This window comes from Lineus longissimus, chromosome 1 (genome assembly GCF_910592395.1).
Source record: "Lineus longissimus chromosome 1, tnLinLong1.2, whole genome shotgun sequence".
Taxonomy (NCBI): Eukaryota; Metazoa; Nemertea; class Pilidiophora; order Heteronemertea; family Lineidae; genus Lineus; species Lineus longissimus.
Genome location: NC_088308.1, coordinates 12,710,889 through 12,733,013, shown reverse-complemented (window position 1 = coordinate 12,733,013; position 22,125 = coordinate 12,710,889). Strand labels below are relative to the sequence as shown.

The 22,125-nt window shown below is 44.7% G+C and overlaps 1 protein-coding gene across 5 annotated transcripts in view; it reads right to left on the bottom strand.

Annotated features, from left to right (window-relative positions):
- LOC135488430 (multidrug resistance-associated protein 1-like) overlaps window positions 1–22,125 on the bottom strand; it is a 312,354-nt gene that overhangs the window by 81,368 nt on the left and 208,861 nt on the right. For all 5 annotated transcript variants that reach the window (XR_010446979.1, XM_064773049.1, XM_064773066.1 and 2 more), the window contains 3 exons: window positions 12,058–12,154; window positions 6,265–6,496; window positions 5,371–5,681 (listed from right to left, as the gene is read on the bottom strand). Coding sequence is in view for 4 of the 5 variants with exons in the window: in XM_064773049.1 (XP_064629119.1) it covers window positions 5,371–5,681; window positions 6,265–6,496; window positions 12,058–12,154 (640 nt within the window). In the remaining variant the exon portion in view is untranslated. The remainder of the gene's footprint in view (window positions 1–5,370; window positions 5,682–6,264; window positions 6,497–12,057; window positions 12,155–22,125) is intronic.

The window sequence follows — 22,125 nt, the reverse complement described above, 5'->3', positions numbered from 1 at the left end:
CGTTCTGAAACTCGGACAATCATGCAAGAGTCACCAATTTTGTAAAATCGCCCCATTATCACCTGGAGCGATTTTTGGGGCGAAATCGAAGAATAGGTGCGATTGTGGGCGAATTTCGCATCTGACATATTATTGCCTCGCATTCGCCGGTCGATTTTTGGACAGATTTCGCAGGCGAAATACTGTAGGGTGAATTTTGCCGGCGAATATCGCGTGCGGACTTTGGATGTGATCCCTAAGAGAATCTACCATAAATTTTAACCAAAAACTAATCAGTAATAAGCGAGATATGGCACTATTCAAATTTTTGATTTTTGGCCCCCTGGTGGCCAAGTTAAGAATCAGACCGGACCGAATATCAGTGTCACAGGTCATCTGACCTAGTGAGTCATGTGTACCAAGTTTAAAGTTCATAGCTTTAGTGGTTAAGAAACGTGCCATATTTATACACAAACGGCCAATTCACACCATTTGACCTCTGTGACCTTGAAAAGTACGCCACATCGACCTGATTTTTTGTCAACATGTAGAGCTACATAACAGGTGTCTACATACCAAATTTAAAGACTATAGGATGAATAAAGACAAAACGTGCCGCTATCGGTGAAATTTGAGAGTTTGACCTCTGTGACCTTGACAAGTACGTTAAATCAAAGACCTGTATGATATGTGATGTATCCTTATTATATATATAACGAGTCTTGTATAGCGCAGTATCCGATCCATTAGGATCGCTCAAAGCGCTGCATCACTGCTAATGAAGGCTTCAGAAAAGAGGAAATGTTTCAAGGAACGTTTGAAAGGAACAATGTCTTGGATGTTTCTGATAGTTGCTGGAAGTTTATTCCACATTTTTGGTGCACCAATAGAAAAAGCTCTAGTTCCTATTGATTGCACCTTTGCTCTGGGAGGTTGAAGGAGAGTTTCAGCTGAGGAGCGAAGGGGACGGTTAGGTGTGTAGATTGATATAAGCTCGGAGAGATAGGATGGGGCCAGACCATGGAGACATTTGAAAGTAAGGAGGAGGACCTTGTAAGCGATACGCTGTTCAACAGGGAGCCAATGTAGAGACTTGAGGACTGGGGTAATATGTGACCTCTTTCGAGACTTGGTAATAAGACGAGCCGCGTTGTTTTGCACTAACTGCAGTTGACGGACAGTAGATTTAGGCAAGCCAAGAAGAAGGGAATTGCAGAAGTCAAGTCTAGAAGTGATGAGGGCTTGAATATAGAGCCTGGTGGTGTTGACCGATAGATATCTGCGGATCTTTCCAATATTGCGGATATGAAAGTATGAGGCCCTAACACAAGCACTGATGTGCTGTTTGAAAGTGAATTCACTGTCAAAAACTACACCAAGGTTTCTCGCTGAAAGAGAAGCATACACATCAGCGTCAATGATGCGGACTGATTGCAGCCTAAGCACGTCGATGTGCTTCTTGGGACCAATGAACAATAGATCTGTCTTTTCACCATTACACTTGAGAAAGTTTCTTACCAACCATTTGTTGAGGTCGAAAACACCGGTTGACATCAAGTCACATGTGGGGCCGAGCTCAGGCAGTGTGAAAACCAGGTATAACTGACTGTCATCGGCATAAAAGTGGTAAGAAATGCTATGTGCCATGATGATAGCACCGATAGGTGTAGTATAGATGGAAAATAACAGGGGACCAAGTATGGAACCCTGAGGTACCCCACACTTGATCATACTTGGCTTTGAAAGTTTACCCTCAACGCACACCTATTATTAGGGGTACCTACCATAAAAATTTTAGCAAAAACAAATCAGTAATAAACGATTTATCGCACTTTTTAAGTTTTTGGTTTTAGCCCCCTGGTGGCCAGGTGAGGAATCAGACCGGACCGAAATTCGCAGCCAGAGGTCATGTAACCTAGGTCATGATGTGTACAAAGTTTCAAGTTCATAGCACAAGCAGTTAAGAAACGTGCCACACAGGATACGGACGACAGACGACAGGCGAGGGACGAGAGTTATAGTTCGCTCCGTTAAACCGGTAAGATAAGTTTGTACTCTCGAGAGATGTTTTGTTTGGACTGTCGATATGACGCTGGATTTCATCCGTAAATATCGAGAAAGGGGAGAATGTTTAGAAGATATTGTTGTCTTCGGCCCGTCACGGCCAATGTAGAATTATTTTTTAAAAGTTAAATAGAGAGAACATCAGCGTATTGTGAAAGCCGCCTTTTTCCGTTTATTTGTCCGACAATATCATTAAAATAAGCATCTTTACGAAAAGGAATGAAGACAGTGAAGACAACTCACGAACAATACCCCTCCCTAATTTGTTAATTTCACAATTTTCAAAGGCTGTTACTGTATGACTCATACTCACGTCATGACCCAGTAAACAGTATGTAAAGATCTATTTACTGTCGAACCCCCGAAAAATTCCATTAATTAATTTCACTTCCTCCAGAGCATTAGCCCGAATTTCTTTCATATCATGCCTGGCACATTCCATTATCACATGAAACTCCGACTCTATCTCACCTGAGGTACACAATGAACATACCCGTTTTTCCCTAGGGATATTTTTTCTTCTCCCAGACTCATTATCAAAGTTATGATCTGATACATGAACCTTTGAAGTGCCTCTCCTAAAGTTAGGGTTAACCACTGAATCTAAATACCTTTCTCTTCCAAAATTGATCTTAAGAGAAGAATACAACTCCAACTTACTTTTGCATTTTAAAAGTTCACCAGTATGTGATGTATCCTGGTTAGGAGTACCTACCATAAAAATATCATCGAAAACAAGTCACTAATAAGCGAGATAAATTGCGTTTTTTACCTTCTTAATTTTGGCCGTTGTTGCCTAGTCGATAATAAGATCAGACCGAAATTCAGAGTCAGCGGTTATATGACGTAAAGAGTCAAGCGTACCAAATTTCAAGTTCATAGCTTTAGTGATTAAGAAATGTGCCATAGTTACAATCAAATGGCCACTTTACACCATTTTACCGCTGTGACCTTGAAAATTAGGTCAAATCAAAAACCTATATGATTGCTAGGAGAACCTACCATAAAATTGTTATTGAAATCATAAGAGAGATATCACACTTTTTAGGTTTCCAATTCTGGCCCCCTGCTGGCCAAGTCAAGAATCAGATCACACCGAAATTCATTGTCCTGTGTACAAAGTTTCAAGTTCATAGCTCTAGTGTTTAAGAAATGTGCCACTTGTTTTGAAACAGGATACAACGACAACGACGACAGACACAGAAGTGTTGTATAGACTCCCCTACAGTGGGCCAACAGTGTAGAGAACGTAGCACCAGTAGTTAGAAAACATACCACCATCAGCAAATTTACGCTATCTGACCTGTGAGACCAAGAAAAGTAGCTACAATCAAAAACCTGTGTGACATGAAATGTATCGTGATTACATGTGCCTTTGATAAAATTTGGTGATGACCGAGCCCTTAGTTAGGGTGATATAGAACATGCATTTTTGGTTTTAGCCATCTGGTGGTAAAATTTGGAATCGAACCAGACCGAAATTTCGGTCTCTCAGGTTTTACTACATATAGGGGAACATGTGTACCATGTTTCAAGTTGATAGCCACAGCGGTTACAGAGGGACATCCCCAACGACGGCGGAGGAGGGATGCTGCGCCGTACGATAAGCTAACCTCTCTCCAGGTGAGCTAAAAATGGCCTCTGTCATTTTACCTTAGTAACCTTGAAGAGTTGGTCTAATCAAATGAAACGGCCACGGTCCATTGTGCTCACCATAGAGAAATTTGGTGATTATGAATTCATCCTGAAACATTCAAAATGTATAGTATCTAGGTCAGACCAAAGTCGGTATGACATGTGATGTATCTTTGCTTGGAGTACCTACCATGAAAATATCATGGAAAACAAGTCACTAATAAGCAAGATATTGCACTTTTTACCTTTTTAGTTTTGGCCACCAGATCAGCTCAACATTCGGTGTCCAAGGTGACATGGGGAGTCATGTGTACAAAATTTTAAGTTCATAGCTTTAGCGGTTAATAGGCAACGTGCCATTTTTACACTAAAACAACCAATTTACGCCATTTGACCTCTGTGACCTTGAAAACTAGGTCAAATGAATAACCTGTAAGACATGTGATGTATCCTTGCTAGGAGAACCTACAATAAAAATTTTATCGAAAAGGAGTCACTCATAAGAGCGATATCACACTTTATAGGTTTCCACTTTAGGTTCCCTGGTGGCCAAGTCACAAGAATCAGATCGGACAGAAATTCGTTTTCAGTGGTTACCTGACACAGGGAGTCATCTGTACAAAATGTCAAGTTCATAGCTTTAGCAGTTCAGAAACGTGCCATAGTTACACTCAAACAGACAATTCACACCGTATGACCTCTGTGACCTTGACACTTAAGTCAAATCAAAAACCCGTAGGATATGTGATGTATCCTCACTAGGAGAACCTACCATAAAACTTTTACCTTTTTTAGCTTTGGTCCCCTGGTGGCCAAAACTAAATTCTGTGTCAGAGGTTATATGATGTAGGGAGTCATGTGTACCAAATTTGCCATTTGATCTCTGTGACATTGATTATCTCAAATCAAAGACCTGTATGATATGTGATGTATCCTTACTAGGAGAACCTACCATAAACATTTCATTGAAAACGAGTCACTCATAAGAGATATAACACTTTTAAGGTTTCCACCCAGGTGGCCAAGTCAAGAATCAGATCGGACCAAAATTCGGTGTCCGCGGTAACATGACATATGGAGTCAGGTGAAACCAGGATACAGGCAACCACGATCATGATGGAAGACGGACACAGTGGTGTTGTATAGATTCCCCTCAGGTGAGCCATAAAGCTGGGTTTCATAATCATGTAAAATGAATATGATGATAACAATAATAGTGAGTTTTCAAAGAGCGCTTTTCACTGTAATATATACTCATGTCTCAAAGTGCTTAACAATCGCAGGTATTATTTCCCAGCCGATCCAGATACCTTTCTGGTAAATCAAGGGGCAGCCACAATCTAGCGCATCCCAAAGGACGTTTCAGGCCAGTTAAGAGGGGCACCGGCCGGATATTGAACCTGGGACCTCCCGATCACAATGCCAATGCTCAACCTTTGTGCCAGCCCGCTCCCCGCGATGGCTCAATATATGTATCCTTATCATGAGAGATACCTACGATCAAAATTTGGAGTTTTTGCCCTTTAATTACCAAGTCAAGAATCGGATTAGACCAACATTTGCTGTCAAAGGTTGTCTTCTGCCGGGTTCTATTTGTACTGAATTTAAAGTACTCACCCCGAGCAAAACAATTTTTATGGACAACAATGACTGACAAAATAATTTGTAGTAAGGGTTTATTCTCCAACTTACCTGGATGAGATAGTATAGGATGCTCAAAGGCAATAGCATTGCTAGAAATATAGGGGTGCTGTAGGATATTACGACAATTGTGCTCACCACGCACAACATGCAGTCGATCAAACTTGAAAATGTGTTTGGAATCTCGGTATCAATTGTATCCATATCCCGTGAGAAGCGATTTACAATACGCCCTACAGGTGTTGTATCGAAGAATGCCATTGGTGCTTTGAGGATGTTATCCAACATACTGGAATGAAGGCTGAATGAAGCTCGAACAGAGGCACACGCATAGATGAAGTAGCAGATCACAACAAAGACAGCTGAAAAAACAAAGAAAAGACAAAACTGTATTTATTAAAAGATCATATGCAAAAGAATTTTACTCCCCGACAGGTACTTCGTTCCTTTATCGAGTGCTTTGTGCCCACTCTTTGAAACCCCAGAAAGCTTTCTTTGATGGAGGCTGGGTGTACAATAATCACAAAGCATTTGTGAACAGAAACCAAGTAATCTGAAACAGGCACTATGGAAAAGCTTATTATAAGTACTATTACTATACTAATTTCATTTCCTTCGAACAAGCTGACATTCACCTTTGAACTTCAAACCCAAAATCAAAAGGCTTCTGCTGCTAACCAACAGCCACTGTAATGTAGGGTCAGAGTTAAGCCCAAAATGACCCTACAGTCAGGAGCGTTCATGTGTTTTACCCAAAAGGACTAACTTCGTGATTTTTTGGGCTCTTAACTTATTTCAAAGAGTTTTCAGACTTAACCTTCCCCCTTCACAAATGTATCTTGCAGGCCCCTGGAGAGCCTATGAAGGTAGGAATCTGATATGGGCTCATTCCTGAGTGCAGAAGTAAGGGCTTGAATGGTACATGCAAAGAAATATATGTCTTACCTTCTCCTGCCCCGATGCCCCCAAACATGCCAAGGTAATAGTTGTTTTTTGCTTGTATGTCACTATGATTGGTTGCACTTGAATTCAAGGTTGATGTGTAGTTTGTCCAAGTGGCCAGCCAAATGTTGGAATAGATTTCGGCCCCCTTAGCACAGACAAAACAGAGGAGGAATGGTATGAACAGCTTCCACTGGAGTGCACTAAAATACTTCATGTAGACTGACAGCTTAACCTGCAGCAGAACCAGAATCATCATATTACGACACATCCCTTAAAGGGAAGCTATGGGAATAAATTGATGCAGCAAAACCAAATATTTTTTTAAACAAATACATACCAAGTTACATGACAAACCAATACTCTACACCAAGGATATGATGAATATTCCTAGATAGTACAGAAAATCGTATTTAATAAGCAGTTTGTGGGGGTAGCCATGTTTGTTCAAATCTCCCGGGCGAATGACGTCATGGTCATGGATGCAGTTTTTTCATCAAGGCGAGTACTACTCGTTTCCACTAAGTTTTCAGACCTTTTTCTGCCCTGGTACCTTGGCTCAAACGCATAGGGAACTACACCTGCTCGTTCTTCTGCTGATGCACGGTTGTAATCGAAGGATTCATCGCCGGACGTCGACGAAGAACCCGAAGAAATTGAAGAACTGTCATCTGTCATTCCAAGCATTCGCCATTGTTCGAACAGCTGATTGTCACAATGGCTGCATCCATGACGTCATTGACTCTTCGTTTGGAGGAGAGACCAGATTAAAATCCACCAAGATGGCGGCATACTCGATTCAAAAATAAGCAATTAAAATAATCTATTTCACTCATTAATGTTTGTTTATTTATAAAACCAAGAGCCACAGTTGTTTTTAAGAATACGCAGTTTACGTAGATGTTAAGGTTGTAACTGTTGGTCAAATGGGGAATCATTCCCATAGCTTCCCTTTAAGTACGCATGCACTGAAGTCAGGAAAATGATTGTAAATTTGAGGTTCATTTTACATATGCTTGAATATCTAGTCGTGGGGGTATTAAAAGGATGATTCGAACATTTTTATATGCTGCAGAAATCTGAAAACTGTCCATACATAACAAATACTAATGCATGATTATCTTAACTCGAATAAAAAGTTTTCAATGACTAGACAGGACTCTAGGAGAAATACTGAACATCTGGTGAACCCCTCCCCCTATACAAAGGGCCAATCTTACATGTAATAGGCCTATGTGTAAAAGACCTGTCTCGCCCATCTTAATAGTGTTGCACAGAATGTTTACAAATGAAAATAGCTGCCAAAATTGCAATTACCCTTCCCCCTGAAAATGATGCTTCGCTAAAAACAAAAAGCAGTTTGGGTGAAGCTGCAGCCAGAGAGAAACTGTTTCAGAAAAGTGTATATACAACAACAAAAACTTTGACAATTTCCTTCAGGAATTTGTCAAGTAACTGGCTACGTTCGGTCGGTGCCAATTTCCAATGAATCCGAGCCCAGTGTGGAAGCTTCGCATTTTATACAAAACTGATGTGAAACTGGCCATAAGATAGCAGCAAACAGTTTTTCCAGCAGATCCCCAACATGAAAAGGTTTAATTATGGGCCGGTAGGTACCGTTTTTAGAAGTGCATCGGACTCACATGTTCGTTAAAGTTAAAGATGGCTGGTCCATTGCCCGAGCCGCAAACAGCTCATCCGGCCAGAGCTTATCTCTGATTCCCCAGCATTAAGTGACTAGGAGTATTACCCCCTGGATAGGATGCTGGTCTATCGCAGGTTAACCTCCTAGGCAAGCCTGGTACCCGTTTACTCCTGGGTGGAGAGAAGCAAGTACCTGGTAGGGTTAAGTGCCCTGACCAAGGACACAAAGATCAAACAGTGCTGATCAGTCCGAGCATCGAACGTATGACCTCCTGGTTGTGAGCCCGGTGCTCTAACGACTCTACAATTGATCCCCCTTTTGAACACATGCTTTAAATGAAAACTATTACATGTGATTCATCATTGAAACACACGGAAATCCTGCTTCTTACTAAATGCATTGTATTGCTTATGACCAACCAACTTGTTGCTGTTTTCAGAACTCAAAATCTAGAGCCTTTAACCTATCATTGGTTGTTGCTAGCGATCTCCAAGGGTTAAGGGATGACATCTACCATCTAATTGCGAAACCAAAATAATCGCAATCATGCTCGGGAAGTTGTGGTCCCCTCATGCATGCCAGGCTGCTTTAGCGGCCATTAGGGTGGGGCTCAGCGGCCTGCAGGGTTCAAAGGGTTAACGATATGTGAACAAATGCATGGGCACTGGGCTTTTTTCAAACAATTTCAAAATGAAATGTTCTGGGGACATTGTGCTCACCTGGGAATGATTTGGTGGTAGATGAAATGAGACATGGAGGTTATATTAACTTTTGCCCACCACTGTTGAAGGACGGCGGACCGAAAGTCTTATCTTAATATTGTGTATCCAAGGCAGGCCATCAAATTTAGCAGCATGGCCTGGATGATACCTGGGAATATGTGTGCATCTCGAAAATAGCAGCAAGCATGCACACAGTGGTAAAATACCTGTGTCCATCTGATACCTTTGACAATAAGATATCATATGCACCTCACTTTTAGTGGTTTAACCACCAAGTTACCCTAAATCAGTATGGTAGACTCGGGTCTACCGTGTGATAGGCAGAGGGTGTATCCACCAGGCCATCGAGGCAGCTTGAGGACCATCAACAATTCGCCCATTTACCTTTCACCCCTTCGAGAACCAAAAAAGAAAGGCAGGTCAGCAATCATGGAAGTATTACAAAAATCAATGACGCAATTCAAAGAACACGCCAAAGTTATCCTCAAATGAAATAGATAAACATAAAAAAGCTGCACACATATAAAAGGTGCACACATGAATTTAGGCGAAAAACACCACGTTTGAGTTCTATTCTGCCTCAAGGTCATTTTTATTCTCTTTTGCAAAGAAATATATAGGGCTCTCCTGTTGATTTTCGTCAGCAGTATAGCATACTGCAAGGTCAAGGCCAATGCCGGACACAAATTTCAAGCCAGGCTGCTGTAGAAATTTGTTTACTATTTATCAAATCTATTTGTGAAAATTTTGAAGTGAAACATCAAAATGGCATCCAGAAGAACTATTAGTTTAGATGAAGTTGTTGCAATAATAGCAGATAGCGATTCTGAGGAAGAATTTTATGGTAATTTGACTTATTCTTACCTAATCAAAGAGTTTGCCTACAGCCTGGTATAAAGGGTGATAAACAAGATGCTCAGTCTGAAAGTGAGGGAGAGGGTAACCCCATCCGCCGGTGCTCATCCTATGGACTTGAGTAGTGAATGTGACAGTGATAGCAGCAATTTCAGACCAATGTCCTCATCTTGGATTTGACTCTGGACATCTGTAAATCTCACATGTACATTTTCTGCTTCAACTAACAGATAACATCATCCGGTTGGGAAATAATGCAAGAATATAATATAATGATTATCATTCTTTTCATTTTTGGTCAGTTGTTGCATAGATGACTGATAAAAGGTAGTATTTTAGGCAGATTTAAAACTGATATGTTCGAGATCTTTTGGATTTCTTTTTTCTAGCTTCCTGTGAAATCTCGCATTATTGGGGGGTGAATTGATGGTATGCGAGATTTATCCGTGATTTGTATGTAAATTTGAGTATGGAGTTGCCGTTTTTCATACTTTGAACTATCCAGGGTAACTTTTAGATTGCATACAATTATACTGGTTATTCAGCGTTGTAGGTACACTACTTTTCAGGCTGGTACCAAAGTTTATTTTCTAGGAAGCTTCACGAAGGAGCACAAGGAGAATTCCCAACTTGGAAGTAAACTGGAAGTGGGTTAGCTTTGTAAACATTAACATGCGTTTGTCTATTGGGTGTATTGAGATGAGAGTATTATTGACATGAAGTGTTTTAGTTGTACTAAAACTCAATTTATGCTCGAAGGTGCTGTATAACAGTGGAACTCCCCTTAGCAGACACCTCTCTATTAAGGACACTAGTTTTGGTCCGAAATTGGCTTTTTCCATTCAATGTAACCTTTATAATCAGGTCACCTCATATCAAGGACATCATAATATGACAGTCCCAATGGTGTCCTTATTAGGGAGGATCTACTCTAGGGTCCAGTCAATCATCTTTGCACTGCCACTGAAATAGGTACATTTTTGGCAGTTTTTCGGTAAGAAACCTAAATTTTAACAATATTATAGGGCATGCTTGTTATGTCTTTACTTCAGGTGAGTTATTTTGGCGGTCCAAATTATTCTTGGTTATACTATCTTATTTGATTGCAAGTTTCAGGATGTTCCAGAAAGGTGCATGAAGTGCTTAGACTTAAAATGATCACAACTCTTTTATTTGAAGGAATTTTTCAAAAAGGTTTTCAGATATGTGCATGGTTTTTGACTACCCTTTCTTTTGATACCAATATTGATAGGATACGTTGGTAAAAAAAATGGTCCGAAATCGCTAGTAATGGTCAGAATGTTGCACAGCACATTTTTCACAAGTTTATTTTCTATGTTTACATCACAACTAACAACTTTTACATTCATCGAAATGAGGCTTGAGCACTTTTTTGTATCAAATTTTTTAATCATACAAAGGTTAAATTCCAGGATTTTCGCCAGGAAATTCTGCTGGGGATCACATCAAAGTGGAAAATTTGGCGCTGAAAGGCCTCTTGAGAATGCCGAATTGTAAAATAGAACGTTTGTTGACAAACGTTGTGGTTTTCGCCAAAATTCATGTGTGCTCGTTTTGTATGTTTATTGCAATTTATTTCTTTTTTTAAGGATAATTTTGACATCCAAAAATGTATTCTTTGAATTGCGTCATTGATTTTCTCAATACTTACAAGTACATGAGTGTGGATCTGCCTGTCTTTGTTCAGTTAACAGTCCTCCTAAACAGCATCCACCAGGTTTAAGTCAGGTATAAAGTCCTCAAAATTTAGCAGCCATAAACGAAATTAGTACACCATAAAGCACATTTCCTGAATTCTTTCGGGGTAATAGGACTTTATTCAATTTTCAAGATGGCCACCTGGCGGCCATATTGGTAGATGGATTCAACTGAAAATCAGGGATCTTTTGGAGAGTACATAGATATACAATCACATGAAATTTGGTTGCAAGCTGACTTTGTTGAACTTTCAAGATAGACTCCTGTCGGCCATATTTGAAGTGGGACACATTTTTGGGGTAGAATAGAGGGTCCCTAGATATATGTCCTCACAAGTTTAGAACCTTCTAGCTCGAATAGAAACGTAACGTGCCACCAATCAGTGATTTAGTGAACTTTGACCTCTGTGACCTTGAAAAGTAGGTCAAATCAAAAACCAGGATGATATATCATTTAACCTTATTAGATACACCCAAGATGGCGGCCATGTGAAGTCCGAGCGGAACACATTTTTTGGGTAGAATAGAGGGTCCCTAGATACATGTCCTCACAAATTTAGAACCTTCTAGCTCAAATAGAAACGAAACGTGCCAACTACTGTACCGGGAAGATACGCATAGATACACCCTAACTGTCAACTGCTCCCTTTGTAAGATAATAATGTCTCAATTTTTGTGGTTTTATAGACATTTTCATCTTGATTGATATTTGGCCAGAATGTAGCTTCTCAACACAGAACTGATCCGTGCGACCCAAGACCAGAGCCGAATTCACCTTTGAGTGTAACCATAACCTAAATGGTCAATTTATGGTTTGTGAGTAGGCTCAAACATTTCCTTTCTTCATTTTGTTTACCTTGCCGGTTTCCACTTTTTCTTCTTCAATCAATACCTCCCCTGATATCACCAGCTCTTTACCTTTCTCCTCTAAAACATCCTTCACACTCTGCTGCCTAGACAAATACATGAAGAAGAAAAACAAATAAAGTACAACAGAGATGGCAATGGCCACCACAAATAGTCCCGAACTGCATAGGCCAAGTGAATATATGGGCGATTCTAAAGGCTTTGTATTGATGAGGTAGCTGTGCATTTTTAACAGAGAAAAACATTGTGATAATCCACCTAGCCATTTGGGAGCCATGTAGTGGTATGGACATGCACAGACACACAGCCCACCATGAGAAACATGAGGATATTGACCTATCCTTCCTCCTTTATTAGTCAGGACCATAGAAAACTAGGGACCCAGGGGCCTAGCGCTCAGGTGATTTTTTTTGGGGGGGACAAGGGGTAGACCAGTACCCTTTTTTTAATCATTCATGACAAACATGTCTACCATGATCCAGCATGAATAGATTAATCATGCATTTTATCCAAATTTACAAGGTTTTCCGTGAATCCAACAATGGAGGAGTTATGAGCATCTTTCTGTCACAATCCGTTCACATTTACCATTTATTTAGTTTTTAAGGTATCCAATCAATCTTTTGATGAAGAGGATATGGACTCAAAACCAGTGTCAAAAGATAGAGCTGATAAAAAAATGCATGTAAAATGTTTAACTTCGGCACGCAACCTCACCCCCCCCCCCCATCCTACGGGAGGAGGGAGGAGTAGACCAGTCCATTTTTATTTCAATAATGAATTTGAATTTTTGAATTTTATAGATAACCAATGAGAAAAAATAGAATCGCAATGCGAGCATAACCCCTCAGCCCACAAACGCTGAAAGTGACATGATAGTAAAGTTGGCTTAGTGAACTACGCGCATCAGGCATGAGATATAGCCCTTGTGGAATTTCTGACTTGCTGTAATAATAGTAGGCCTAATGATATAGCTTATATAATTAACCTGGGCCTGAGGTGTGAGTGCACATGAGGGAACCTATTTTAGTTAGTCTTCTGCCATGCCCTTGGAGCGGTGTATTTTTTACCCAGTAAACTAGCCACGAATTGGCGAGTTATTTAAACTTGTATTTCTCAAATTATATTCTGTTCATTTTTCTCTTATTTCATTTAGCAAATACCTGTACATTATACCTGTTAATGATTAAAAAATAAATGGTTTTCTTACAGTTTACCACACATTAAAAAGGAATTACGGGTCGTGCGAACTTTTCTGGCCTTGACGGCTACAGTATACAATTCGTAGTATTAGGAAACCAGTTGGTACGATATACGGACACCGCTCCTCAAGCTTCAGCGCAGGGCGTGGCAGGTGAGTATAGTTAAATAGTACACATGGCTACTCATAAAACTCGGTATGGTCGTCAGATACGCCCAACAGCTAACGCCCTTGACACCGCCTGGATGGTCCTCGAAAGAAGGACGTCCGTATACAAATAGACAATGAATTTGACGAACCTGACACACTGGCAGGTCTGGACGGTAGTCAACCCCGTGAACACTCGTCATCCAGTAATCGAACTAATTCCATTGAATTAAAGAAAGCTGAGCTGCGCCTTCGTTATGAGACAAAATGTGCTGAACTGGAGACAAAACAGATTGAACTTGAAACACGCAAATTGAATATTCAGAAACATCTAGAAACCGTGCGTGCTAGTGCTAGTCATGACCTAAAGGAACTTGAACTGAATTTCCATTTCCTGTGGAAATGTCATTTTATTAGTTCATACCTACCCAGGTCAGACTTTTGCATGTGTACTCCATTCGGACACACCCGAGGAAGAAATAATCTATTTATAATAGAAATCTCTTAGCTAGTTCGCTTAGCTACACCTAGGCGGCGCCCCTATACAGCCTCTGCCTCGTGTGAGCCGCCATCACAAGTACTTATTACTCGAGCGCACCGAGTAAGTCCCGTTGCTGTGGGGACAGGCAGGGCGGGTAGTCTGACCTGGGTAGGTATGAACTAATAAAATGACATTTCCACAGGAAATGGAAATTTTATGTCGTTCATACTCTACCCAGGTCAGACTTTTGCATCGAATACCAACAACCAAAGGAAGGAGGGTAAACGGTGACTTACCATGTAGTGAAGTGAACTGTCTCCAAGCTGCGCAGCAGAACCCAACGGGTGAGACCAGGGGACCCAGAAAAAGAATGCTTGGGGAAAACCCGGGCTAGAGGTCAACAGGCCCTTTGACAACAAAGGGAAGCATAACTGGGAAAACCCATCCCCTCCTAGACGGGGACAAAACCACCTCAACACGGTATAAGCTCAGCACATATCGTCAAGAGACACAATGTGGAAAAAAACTTCTTTTTTTACAAGAAGGAGAGCACGCCCCAGAATAACATGGAGCGGCCTCACTGACTAACTCTCAAAAGTCCTAGGCGGCTGAACCCTAGGACAGCTGGACGGGGCAAACGCGCGGGCCGAAGACCCGGCGACAGTCTATAGAACATCCCCCCCCCCCGCTTAAAAAGGAGGGAGGACAAGACAGCCAGCAGGAGAGAAAATCCACCTCGCGATGGAGGGTCCACTCTGTCTGGACCAGACGGTCCGACCTGGAAAGGGCGTCGGCCAAGATATTTCTCTTGCCGGGGATGTGACGGGGGAGGAGCTGGATATCCAAGTGGCGATAAAGCTGCAGGAGCTCCCAAGTGAGACGGCACAATGTGTCGGATCTCGTCCCCCCGTCTCCGAATATAAGCGACCACCGTCGAATTGTCGGAGAAAAGAGAAACCCTGTGACCCCTCAGATGAGACGTGAAGGCCCTCACGGCCAGGATGACAGCCTGCATCTTGAGGATATTGATCGAGAGACGCGCATCCCCCTCTGACCACGTGCCCTTGGTGGTCCCCTTCGTTCAAATGGGCGCCCCAACCATAAAGGGAGGCGTCCGTGAACAGGGACATCTGGGGCGACGGAGGGCTGAGCTGCACTCCGCGGAGGAGCTCCGTCTCCGAACCCCAGAAACTCCACACCTCCCTCAGGAGAGACCCCGGGATAAATATCCGCTGGTCGAGGGAGTCCGTGAATGGACGCCAACTCGACAGCAGGAGGAGCTGGAGTGGGCGCATATACAGGCGGCCGAAAGGAACCTGGTCCGCTGTCGAATTGAGCAGCCCCAGCAGCGACAGAAACTGTTGGGCTGTGGCGCTGTCCTGACGGCGAAAAATCCCGACCAAGGAGCGAATCTTGAGAATTCGGTCCGGAGGGGGACATCAGGCCCTCTCGTGTGCGAAATCGCACCCCCACGAACACATAATCCTGAGCTGCGTCCAGCTCGGATTTGTCCCAATTTAACAACCACCCTGCCTTGTCCGGTTGTGACGAGCAGAAACTTTGCCTGCTTTCCCAGAGGGCGATGAGCCTGGTGCCGTAGCAGCCAGTCGTCGAGATAGCAATGGAGCTTTAAGCCCATGGCATGAAAAGGCACGGCAAACGCCCTGATGACTGTTGTGAAAATCAGCGGAGCAGAAGCCAGGCCGAAAGGAAAGGCCTGAAACTGATAAACCTTTCCTTCGAAGAAAAAACGAAGGAAGGGCTGAAACTCTGGATGGACCAGGACATGTAAATACGCGTCCTGAAGGTCCAGAGAGATAGCCCAATCGTTGGGCTGCACCGCGACCGCTACTGACCTGGTTGTCTCCATCTTGAAGCTGGGGACCCGAAAGAACCGATTCAAGGTGGACAGGTCGATGACCAGTCTCCACTTCCCCGACTTCTTGGGGACCAAGAAGACGTGGCTGTAAAAGCCCGGGGAGGAATGGTTGTCCACCAGCCTCACTGCCTGCATCTTAAGAAGAGACAGGACCTCCGATCGAAGGGTAAACGCCCTGACGGGGTCTACTGGCGGGGACAGCGGGGTGGGAGTCGACGTCATAGGGGGGGACGGGAAAAGTCCAATCGGACACCGTGTCGGAGCATATCCGGCACGGGGGAGTCTTTTTGACACCACCGGTCCCAAAAGTCTGCCACCCACGAAGCCAACTGTGGGGGCGCCACCTGGAGGCGCAGGAGGAAGGACTAAAGAGTCACTTGCACTTGCCCCCGCGACCCTTCTCTTGGAAGGGACGCTTGGGCTGCCCGCCGCCCCCGCCCCTGCCTGAGGAGTGGTGGCGCTTATTGGAGCGGCGAGAGGGAGCCGCAGCTTCTGCCTGCCCTTGGGGACGAAAGGAGGAGGAGCCACGCAAGGACGAGGGCTCACGAGGAGCCGACGAACCTCGGGGGCGTCGAGACCCCACCTGTTGTCCCCTGCCCGCGGCCTGTGAATAGGAACACAGACGGGGGCGGCCTGGGGAGTCGAGACTGACTCCATCAGGCGATTAGACTGTGCCTGAGCAACCATGGTGTCAGGCAGGGAGTCATGAAACAAGAAAGGGCCGCTCAATGGAGCGGTCCTTAATGCCCCCTGTTTTAGCACGCCGTTAGCCGCCTGCTTAGCAGTCAGATCACTGGCATGCTGCAGGGACTGCTGGAGGGACATCGCGAGAATACGCTGTTCCTCCGAGGCATCCGCGGCTAGAGACCTGGTAAGGGCTGTCAGGTCGGCGTAGGATAACACCTCCTGGGTCTCCTTAGCCAGGGCCTCGTCATTCTTCGCATCCTTTAAGGCCGAAGAAGAGAGGACTTTAGGGGGTACCGAACCCGAAAGTTGGATGTCGTCTTTGAGGGGCGACAGTGAAACCGGGTCGGTTCCCGACGGTGAGACCCGATAATAATCGGGTCTATAGGACAGGCTTGGAGGGGAAGCGGTCGTGAATCGCTTCCCAGCCTAAGTCCAGGCACCCGGTCCCGTAGACGGGAGCGTCGAGACCAGGGCGTGCTGGTGACCCTCGCAAGAAGGTGCTGAGAGCCGTATCCAACCATGTGGAGGCTCTAATCAGGGCCGGAGATGCGGGCAATTCCTGGAAAGCCCGGTCAGGGACCGCATCCGACTCCTGCTCGGAGGCGTCGCCGAACAAGTCGAACGGCACCTTACCGAGGGTGGGGTTGACCGTCGGGAGAGGACATGTGTCTTGCGGCACAAATTGCCAAACAAGAGCGCGCAAGTCGCGCATACCCGCGACAATGGCGGAGTCCTCACCCCCAGAGGGGGGGTCAGCATGAGAGGCCGAAAAAGACTGTGTGTCGCTAAACGCACAGTCCATTGGCTGACGACTCAAATCAAAAGCCACCGGCCTCTCGGCCGGGCGAGCCGAGAACCTGTCATGGAGGTTGGAAGCCTCCATGCGGTCCATCAGGCTCCTAAGCAACTGCCGTTGCTCCTCCGTGAGAGAGGAAGCAAGAGGCAAAGGCTCAGAGCTCAAATCGGACTCCCTTGGGGCAGACACGGGAGGGGGGCATGCCTGACCGGCAGCCAGACCCGTCAACCCCGAAATACCCGACAGAGCAGGGTGGGGTCGGACCGGGGAAATAGACGGTCTGATGGCACCCATAACGGGGGGGGGGGCACCAGGGCCCCTCGCCCGTGAATTGTGGACGATCACCGACCCCCTTGCCCACACTGGGCAGGACACCTCCGGGTGCGGTGAACGGCGGCAAAGACGGGAAGGTGAAAACCGGTCTTGCCCCGCCAGGGGGCGTCCGAAGAGACGACCGACTCACAGAGTGAGGGTCGGACAGACGAGCCCGCCCCAAAGCGAAGGGGTGGCGGATCCCCGGAGTGGCCGTGGACTCAACCGTGGCGCTGGCAGAGCCAGCTGCCGCCGGCAAGGGCAGCGGCCGCAACCCCGTCGCAAACCCCGGAGGGGGACGGGGGAGCACACCTGAAATAACAGGCGGGTCACCGGGGGCGACGCTGCTCACAAACCCATGACAGGAGGGGGCGTCGGCGGGGGATCGGGACGTAAAACGTCCATAGTCCCACCCGGAGCCCTGCCCCCTGGAAAGGGCGCAGGGCTAACCCTGGGGAGTGTCCCTGAATCAGGGTCACCAACACTCAAACCCAAGGCCTCCCCAGGGGGCACACCCCCAAAAGAGGGGTGCCCGGCCTGGGGGGAGGGGTCGGGAGGGGTCGAAACCCCCCCAGAGCCCCGTGGACCTCGCCGCTTAGCGGGGGTCTGTGAGGAGGGCGAGGGAGAGGGAGTCAAAGACCCCCTTCCCTTTGAGGGCCGTGCCCCTCTCCTCACCTTCTTCATCTTCTTGCCGGCGGTGCCGGGAGAAGAGGAAGGCATCCCGGGGGCGAAAGGGTCCGGCCCAATGGGGGCGGAACTACCCGCACCCCGACACGGGGAAGAACCGGGCCGGGGACTATAAATCCCTAATACACCCGTAAACGGACCTCGGAAACCCGCCCTGAAGGGCAGGAGGTCCAAAACAAAGGGTGGAACACCCAAAGAAGAAAGAAAGGATGGCAATAACGATGTCATTACGCCGAAATTTCTAACAGTGGTCACGTGACCAACAGCCCGGGAAAACGGAGAAAAAATTACTTGGGAGACGGCAGAAAAATCACGCTCCAAAAGCAGAAATCGAGGGAGGATGGTAAAAGAACAATCTCACCCGTCTCCTAGAGATAATAAGCTTCCCGAAGGTGTCCCGGGGTGTCCTTCTCGAACGTAGGATTGACCAAAATTTGGTGAAAACAACGTAGAAAAATCTCGGAGCAATGTGCAACAGTGTGCCGAGGAAGAAGTACTAGTGATGGCGGCTCACACGAGGCAGAGGCTGTATAGGGGCGCCGCCTAGGTGTAGCTAAGCAAACTAGCTAAGAGATTTCTATTATAAATAGATTATTTCTTCCTCGGGTGTGTCCGAATGGAGTACACATGCAAAAGTCTGACCTGGGTAGAGTATGAACGACATAAAATTCAAAATCTGATAGTGTGTCTATGATGACTATAGATGAATGTTTCGAGTTGCATGAAAATGTTTCTAAAGCTGATGCGAAAGTGCAACCAACTGTACTTAGATATGCTACTAAAGCTGATTCTTGGATACAGGATCCCCATCTTGAAAATACCTGTAGACCTAATCGTGAACAGCAGGAGGTGTATAGACCACCTGCGCTTTTTCAGTCAAATGTTCAGAATCCTCCGTTTTTTGTTCACTACGGTCCAGGTTTGCCTGAGTTTAAGATAGAAGTTTTTAGTGGTAAACCGACTGACTGGCCTGAGTGGTTTCTGTCATTCAAAAACCTCATTCATGATAACCCCGCATTGACTGACGGGCAAAGGTTAGGCTATCTTAAAACGTATTTAGGCCAGGAGCCACGCAAGAAAGGTATTTGGTCTGTTACTGGACGCCAAGGATTACCCCAAAGCAATGACTGAACTTAGGGATAGATATGGTTACCCAGCACTGGTAATTGATGGCTTCATTAGAAAGGTACGCCAGTGGCCGAAGTTACGCGGTATTTGTGATTTGAGTACTTTTTTCACAAATGTGTCTCAGTTGATTCAAATGTTTAAAGCCATGATCTACAAAGCAGATTAACAAGCTAAAGGTCTCCAGTGTGATTTGACTTCCAAAATTCCGGACAGTATGCAACAATCGTGGGGGAATTGGGTAGTTAAGAAGGGCGAAGGAAACCCAACAGTTGAGTTGTTCTACCAATGGCTGAAGTCTGCGTTTTACATCGTTTTACATCGTTGGCTGGACTAGTGCGCTAAATTTTCCCGTAAAATGCCAAGTGAGCGTCTAGCCTGGTTTAAGGAAAAGGGCAGATGTTTTCTGTGTACCAAAACTACCCACAGGTCTAGTGGATGTTTCCTCAAGATATGCTGCAAAGTTAAAGATTGCGGCAAATCACATGCTACAATCCTTCATGAAGCTTTTTCTGCTCCTAAGCTGGCTCAAAGTAGTTTCTCATCAGATCACACTAAAGCAGGCGTGCCAAAGGAAGGAAGCAAGCCAGACGTCCATTCCGTTGGTGTTGGTTTCATGAAAAAAGGAAAATCAGTGGTATATCTACAGACATTGCCGGTGCGAATTCACACTCCCAGTGGACAGGTCGTTGATACATACGGGTTACTTGATAGTGGTAGTCAGGCTACACTCATGCAAGAAGATTTTGCAAAAAGTGTTAGTTTGAAAGGTCCCTTATCAAAGTTATGCGTGTGTGGTGTTGGTGGCAAGCTATCGGAACAACAGTCCAAGTGTCTATCGCTTTGGTTGAGTGATACCAAAAATGATTCCAAACCACTAATTAGAGTAAAAGAAGTGTGGACTTTCAGTGAGCCTTTTAGTCTTTCGATTCATGCTGGTAACAATGCAGATTTCTCATCCTGGCCACATGTACAACATTTGAACTTGGAACATGCACCTGACTCGCTAGACATAAAGGTTTTGATAGGGGTTAATGTTACCAAGGCCCACACACAACTAGAAGTCCGGAAAGGCCCTGTAGATCTGCCAATCGCCGTACACCCCCCCTTGGGATGAACTGTAATGGGTGTGGATCCTACTCAACCTGATAGTTCTGGTAATGAACATGATGTGAGTGTCAACAACTTTCTGATCAACAAGATCACGGACTTGGAACAGAGTGTTGAACGGTTCTGGAAAACCGGTACTCTCGATGCAACAGATGTCCCCTATTCAATGGAAGATAAAAGAGCACAAGAAACGTTTGACACAACAACACGTATTACAGAGAACGAACATTCAAAAGGAAGTACGGGTCATGTGAACTTTTCTGGCCTTGACGGCTACACGCCCCCTGAGGCCATGTGTAGCTGAAAATCTGCAAAACTGCCAAAAGGCACAATGGCACCATAAGACCTTCATACCAACCACAGATGAAAACCCTGGCCTCGTTCTGCAGACTGGCGAGAACAGTTGCATCCAAGAATAGCATTTTTTGGCGAATTGCACATCTCAGTTGATTGTATCCGCACGGAGTAATCAGCTTTTTTAGACAAGCCTACTCTTTCACACAAACAACTGAATTCATACTGTGCGTTACTACTTAACAACTTAGCAAATTACATGTACATGTAATTCTACTGCATGCTAATCTCTTAAATGCTGTACTGATTTACAATCGGAAATAGAAACAAATCTAATGAACTATTATACTCTACGGGGCCGCAGCATGAGAGGATGGGGCAAGTGCCGTCATTAAAAGAACAGAACAGCACATGGTGCTCAGTTATAATCTTCACTTGTCAATATTGCAGGGTTGTGTATAAAGCCTAGGTCTACATGTCTTGTGTAGGCTTTTATAGTAGGTCGGTTTTGATGAGCCATTAGCCCTATAACTGCTAAGACAATAAATCTTTGGTGGAAACTCCTTAACATGCTGTTTCCATGCAGTTTTCATGCTGCCATTCCTTTGTGTCAAGTACTCAATGTCTGCAATGTGAATAAGTCTAAAATGTCTGGTATTCTTTAACATCTGAGCTGATGACGTTCATGGAGTCTATAGAACCACATACCATAATCCATCAGAGAATAGACGAGAGGCCTGGCGGCCTGAATAGCTATGCTTGCGGAATTTAACAGCAAGGAATGAGATGAATGACAAGAAAATGTAGCAAGTAGTATATGCGAGTACCAGAATGTAGGTTTATGGTAGATAGGGAGATGTGGACAGGCTAGATGGAATCAAGCTTAGACAAATGGGGCCAAATTCATGAAGGGCGTTCAGCTTAAAACAGCGTTTAACTACTGAATAGACAGATTCAGGTCCTTCATGTAAATCTTCACAGAATATGAATAGGCCCTATAACTAATCAGGGAGAAGTTACACACGTCAAATGAATTTGTCCCCTATCAAAGGAGCATTAATTAAAGATGTTGGACTAAAGTCTTGGGCAACTTACCTTAACACGGGACTGTTTTCTTATTGCATTATTGTATGCAAGCTGGCGGGGCATTTGGGGGTAGAGGACCCCCCATATATGCAATAAGGAACCTGAAATGCACTGTGTAATCATTTCCCAATGAAAGATAAGCCTAGCTAACATGGGTATAGACACCAAAAATTTGCAAATATGTCTATCAGTCACAAAGTTACTGCTGAAAACATATTAAAATTGTCCGCGGCAAGGGGCAAAAACACCTAA